Raw genomic sequence first — 6015 nt, forward strand, 5'->3', positions numbered from 1 at the left:
TCGCCGTCGAATTGACGCATCGGAATCTTGTAGGTTAAATAAACTAAAGATTTTGGAAGGGGTCATGGATATCTGGAGGAGTCTCCTGCCACAGCCGTCCAAGCCTCCATCAAAATTCAGGCTCTCTCGAATTCCTGTACCGTTGGAGAAGTTTAAGTGTGGTATGCACTCTTTTTGTCTCATCCTAGCTCAGGACAGGGACACACTACTATATTTTCTGGAAAGCGGCTTTGGGGTTTAGGATCTGTGCGAAGGCTTCCTTGATATAGCGGATGGGGCCGGTCTGACCATGCAGGTCCTGCAGACGCATATTGCTTCCTATAATCAGGTGCCTCGAAGCGTTGACTGGCTGCCACCCACCCTGCCTTCGCCCCTGTCAGCTTCAGGTATGGACGCTCAGGAGCTCAGGGAATTCATGGCTCAGTACGTGTCCGAGCTGGCGGATCTGACGTTCAACTCCAAGCCAATCATCAACACGTTGACGATGCTGGCAAGCGAAAACGTCAAGGCGGCTTCCAGTATAGCTGCAGCTATCGAGAAGCACATCCTGAAGGTGCGACCCTGCAGCTCTCAGGAAGCAAAATTTTGTGCCTTCGCGCTTGCTTTACCGAGGTATCTGGCAGCAATTTTGTGTCAAACTTCGACTTCTTGCAAGCTGCTAAAGATAGTCTGTGCGATTGACATGTTATGGTTGTGCAGTGCTCTCCAACGCATAAGCTCTATGGCCTCTACTTGATGGACAGCATCATCAAGAATGTGAGACAACCATACACGTCCTTGTTCTCACGCACCCTACCAGAGGTATGGATGCATTCTGCGCTTGAAAGCTTCACCCTCATGAATAACTGCCTGGCCCTACCTAACCGTAGGTTGGGAAAAAAAAGTGCCACCAATGCCTCATTTGCAATCTGGCGCAGGTTTACATGAACGCTTGGAGTGCAGCCCCGCAGTCCAGACCTCAACTGCAGAAGCTGTTCAATTTCTGGAAAGGCCACTTGCCGGACCAAACTTTGGCAGCCATCACCAAGCGGCAAGGGGCCCAGCAGGTGCCTGGCTTCATCTACCTCTATCATAAATTACAAAATTAGCATTTTTCTGCTTCTTACGCTTGCAAATATGAAGACTGACAGCTTTACCAACAATGTGTTTCGATGCTGTGTGCAGCATGTACCTGCTGCGCGCCCTGCAACAAGGCAGACTGCGTCCTCAGTGTACGCGCAGCAGCCAGTGCGGCTTGCGGACCCTCGGCTTTCGGCGGCACCTTTGTATTCGCAGGCGCCCTTGCCAGCACCGCCATCCCCGCAGCCACAGCTGGGGCCCGCGGCAGGCTACGGAGCGGCTGCACCCTTCGCAGCGCCTCCCTCGCCTCCATCCCGTCCCACAAGCGCAGGTAGCTTGCCCTTGTCGGTCCTTCCTGCACCCTTACCGACACGTGACCAATGCATGGCTACAGCATGCAAGTTTTTAGTGCACTGTGGAGCGGAGGCAACGAGCCTCCCCGCACCTTGCCATACTCCGACCATGGCTGACCCCAGCGCTTTGCCTCCTCTGCACGCATTTCTGTGCCTGAGCACAAGTGCACCGTATTTTTTTCTTGTGGACATTTCTTATTTTTGTGCTTGGAGTATACTAAAATTTGGCATCGCGCGCAGGACCTCAAGCGCCAGGTGTACAGCAGTTTCCTCCAGGACATTCCTTGTACCCGGCAGCAGCTGGCATTGCGCAGCCGTATGCAGCTGTGCAGCTGCAGCAGTTTCCGCCACCGCCGCCGCCGCGGCAGCCGTCGCCGCAGGCGCCGCAGCCGGCAGATGCATTTCCCGGCTTCCCGCAGCTTCCAGGGCCGGCGCAGCCGAGCGCAGCGGTCATGGCAGCGCTGCAAGCTGCCCTGGCGAAAAAGCAGCAGCAGCAGTCGGGGAACGCCGCTCGGCAGCAGCCTGCCGCCAGCAGTGTCAGCGAGGATGACTACTGGGCAGGTCTTGAGCCTGATGAGCTACCCCTGAAGACCGTGGACGAAAGGAAGATGGGCTTTGATTCGGAGCGCCTCAAGGTACATGTTCTCTCCTTGCATGTTGTTTTTATTTTCTTCTGACAGCACATTTGGTTGAAATTGTACACTCTGGAATTTTCTGTAATCTTGTAAATGTAAAGTATCACTTGGCCAATTTGCTGTGCATGTCAGCTGCAATAGGCGTGTTTATGTGCACACCCATTGAAGCTTTAATGCTCAGCAAGGAGGCTCGTGCTAAAAATTGTAAGCTGATAAAGGATCTCAGATCCTGATGGTGTGTTGATCTCTTGGCTCGCGAGAGTGATTGCTTGCAAGTCTGTAAGCTTCATGACTTGTTGTGGGGCAAGTGTCTTGAAGCTAGCACAGATGTTCTGTGTGAATAGCTTCTCAGAAGTGCATCAAATATGATGTCCGGATGTATGTCAATATGGAATGAGGGTGAGCAATTGAACGTGCTTGGCAGTCATGCGGATGTCAATTCTGTGACATGATGTGGTCACATCATTGCTTGGTATTATTCCTTCTCGACAACACTCTTACTATCACATCATTGTCACCATGACCAAGACATGGTGCACAGATTGGCCCTTGCCCAACTCAGAACAGAGACTACAATCTATACACCATCCTTTCAATGCGTGTTGCAAGTGCCATTCAATACTTGATGAAGTGGTCGTGAGGATATAGTGCCAAGAAAGCAATGAGTCCTCTTGAAGGCAGGCTTGGACGTGTCTACATGGCTTTGTCTCACTCTGTGCCATGGGCCAGTCAATAGTGGCGAGTTCTAGTCATGAGTGCACAAGTAGGTTAGGAAATACCAGATAGAGACGCCCTACGCTCTCAATATGAGAGGCTGCAATTGCTCCAACGCATGCCCTCCTCTCTCAAGATGCCTCTACCATCACACATCTGTGCCGTGCAGGCAGATCCGGCTCCGCTTCCCCCCTCGCCTCCTCTTGTGCGCTTGACCAGTCGGACTCTGCCCCGACACTACCATCACTGACCGCTTCCTCTGTCATGTTCTGTTGCAGGCACAGAGCCCAGCTGTTCTGAAGGAGCTCATGGCGTGCACGGTGGCGCTGCGGCACCGCCACCTGGACAGAATGTTCCATCACCGGCGGCGCACGCGCGGGGCCGGCCGCCGGGTGCTGAGTCAGCAGTGGTACGTGCGCGCGGATGACTGGATCGCCGGCACCGCCGCCGACGCGCAGGCCGCCCCCGCCTTCTTTGACCTTCCGGTGCGCGGCATGCCCTCCTCTCCGTGCCTTGCATTGCGGCTTCTGCTCGTGCTGCCCTTGTAATGATTCTGGCGCCTCCTTTGCTTCCCTTGAACCTCGTGCGGGGTGTCCCATGGCACTTCAGTTGCTGCACGCCCTCTCCTCGTCCTGTGCTGCTCCACATCCAACCTTGAGAGCCCTTCGAGTGGCAGCACAATGCATTCTTACTTCTGCTAGACAGCTGTCCTTCCCTGTTGCCACTGCAGCGTCATAAGCACTTCTTGAATGCTTCCCGGGGACTTGTGTGGTTGGGGCACACATGGTCAGAGGATGAGGAACAATCATGTCCCAACTGAATTACTGTCCTAGCGGCCTGTGGTGACTGACAAGTCGCTCATGGTGCAGGAGGGGAGGGAGCCTGTGAAGAAGGAGACTACCAGTGTGCCAGTGGACGACGCGCAGCCAAATTGCGCGCTGAGTGGGGAGCGCTTTGAGACGTTCTGGGACGACGCCAGCGACGAGTGGCGCTACAAGGACGCTCTCCGCCTGGACGCCGATCAGGCCGCCAGGTGACTCACCCTTTGTCACTATCTGCTCTGTTTGCAACCCGTTGTTCGTGCTGGTCCGGGAGTCAGTAGTACCCCACGGCTGGTCGCATTTTTGCCAAGAGCCAACATCAGTGCATGTGGACACTTGGCCTTCATATTGTTTGAAAGATAAGGGAGGAGCGCGCGCTGTGGAGTCCTGACAGCTCTGCAGCTCAGGCCTGTCCAGCAAAGTTGCTTGTAGAAAGGATGGTGGGGAATATTTTAACGGCCCCTGGAATAAGATATTTCAGAAATGTGAGATCAGAGCATGTGTGTGTGCAGGTATGGGCTGCATGAGGGGGTCATTGTGAAGGTGACAGCGCTGAGCGCTGGCCCCGACCCGGTCTTAGAGGAGCAAGCCGCAGCAGAGGGCCAATCAGAAGAGCCGGCTGCAGCGGCAGCACCGGCCCCAGAAGCACCCGAGCCCGCAGCTGCAAGCACATCAAAGGCGAGTGTTTCATCCTGAAAATCTGGTCGATGCCTGTGCCGTCCCCGTCAGGCAATCTAAAGATGTTATTGAGAGGCAATAAGCTCTAACTTTGTCACCGCTGTGGTGCAATAAAGGCAAAATGGGCATGCATCTGCAGCATCCTTGCACATAGTCCTTGGACATTGCTGTGGTCGCTGTCATTTGGGACGCATTCTATGGGTGTACTGGGTGCTAAATAAATGATTGCATGCCAGTGCAAATCAACTGTCACTGAGGGTGCAGGCGCACTTGAATGCCCATTACTTTGTAGCTCAAATAAGTGGTACCGCTACTCCTTATGGATCATATCTGCAGTGGGATACTGCAGACTGAAGGCTTTCATAGCCTGAGTTCACCGGTGCACTGTGTTTGTACAGGAGGCTCCGGCACCTTCAAACGAGGTGGGGCCGAGCGTGGCAGTGAAGACAGAGCCCGAGGCGGCAGCAGCTGCGGAGGATGCTGCAATGGAAGCCGCCGACCAAGTGGAGGGGGCTGATCAGCAGGAAGCTGCCTCGAGCGTATTGGAGACCGTGGAAGCTTCAGGGCAGCTGTCGGCTGGCGTCACAGTGAAGAGGGAGTCTGATGAGCAGCTGCCCAGAAGGAGGTCCAAGCGGCTCAAGCAGGACCCATGAACAGCTGGGGCGAGTGGACATCCTTTTGTGCAGAATTTTTGTTCTGATGTTATGTGCTGGCCAGTAGATTGGCGGTACCAGCAGTGGAAGGACATGTATTTACAAGGAGCAACTTACTTGGAGTTCCTGGGGATGAAAGTGGTGGGCAACTCTTATGGGGTGCACCCGGTGGTATATACAGACTGAAGGCTCATCTGAATCATCCGCTCATCTGTAAGCAGTGGCCAGGTTATTGCAATGTGTCTCAATGAGTGGTTTGCAGATTAGCCCACTTACAGTGTAAAGCTTTGGATGACAGGTATCTCAGCAGTAGTTCTCTGCAAATGTGGCTGTAATTACAATAATAGTACTGCGGTACTCGTCGCCACCGTCACGGTGGCACGGTGGCACCCTCAAATAAATCATCTCGCACATGGAAATGCATATGCATGTCATGCCCATCATGCCCGTGTACTCATAGTATAGTACATCATATCAGACACTAATGCACACTAATGCAGACGCTTTTTCAGAAAGACAAAAAGCTTTTTTTGTAGAGCCTTGAATTCCAGCCACAACCGCTACAATTGAGGCGGTCTGCGGTCCTCTACAGGCGGCGATTTGAGAGCGGGGTGTGGGGGCCCTGCTGTGCTGTGCCCTCCGTTTTGGACGGTCGAGCAACAGCTCTTGCAAGATCCAGGCATTCCCTTCAAAAATGCTGAATTATTGAGAGGTAGATTGAGATACAGACAGCTGCGATCGTCCACAGAGGCCACTTATCGTCCTGGACAGGGACGTGCCTGTTGACTGACATGCTTTGGAGACAGAGGGAATAAAGGGGGCCAGCTGGCTGCTGAAAGCAGCATCTACCAGCGATGTCTTTCTCAATGCCAGATATGAGCAGCCTGGTTGGAGCAGCTGTCAATGGTGTCGGGCTTGCTGCGGTAAGCGTTGTGAACATAAAAGGAACAGTGTCCACTAAAGAACGGCATCTGTCCGCTGATCGTCCAGCTTCTTGGAGGAACCACCATTTATATGTGCCGTGCAATGACATAATGTCTGATGGGGTTGATCAAAGAGGAGTGCCCTAGAGGCCTTCTCGTTCCCACCATCTCTCTTGTAT

At 53.6% G+C, this 6015-nt stretch overlaps 1 protein-coding gene across 1 annotated transcript; it reads left to right on the forward strand.

Annotated features, from left to right (window-relative positions):
* Positions 1–388: 388 nt before the first annotated feature.
* On the forward strand, positions 389–4913 carry COCSUDRAFT_39322 (hypothetical protein; the record flags this gene model as incomplete). The annotated part of the gene is made up of 9 exons (XM_005652224.1): positions 389–553; positions 700–801; positions 918–1046; positions 1276–1390; positions 1653–2047; positions 3040–3246; positions 3631–3794; positions 4095–4266; positions 4659–4913. The coding sequence occupies 9 exons, from the start codon at positions 389–391 to the stop codon at positions 4911–4913; spliced, it is 1704 nt and encodes a 567-aa protein (XP_005652281.1).
* Positions 4914–6015: the final 1102 nt, after the last annotated feature.

The sequence above is a fragment of the Coccomyxa subellipsoidea genome, assembly GCF_000258705.1.
Source record: "Coccomyxa subellipsoidea C-169, whole genome shotgun sequence".
Classification (NCBI taxonomy): Eukaryota; Viridiplantae; Chlorophyta; class Trebouxiophyceae; family Coccomyxaceae; genus Coccomyxa; species Coccomyxa subellipsoidea.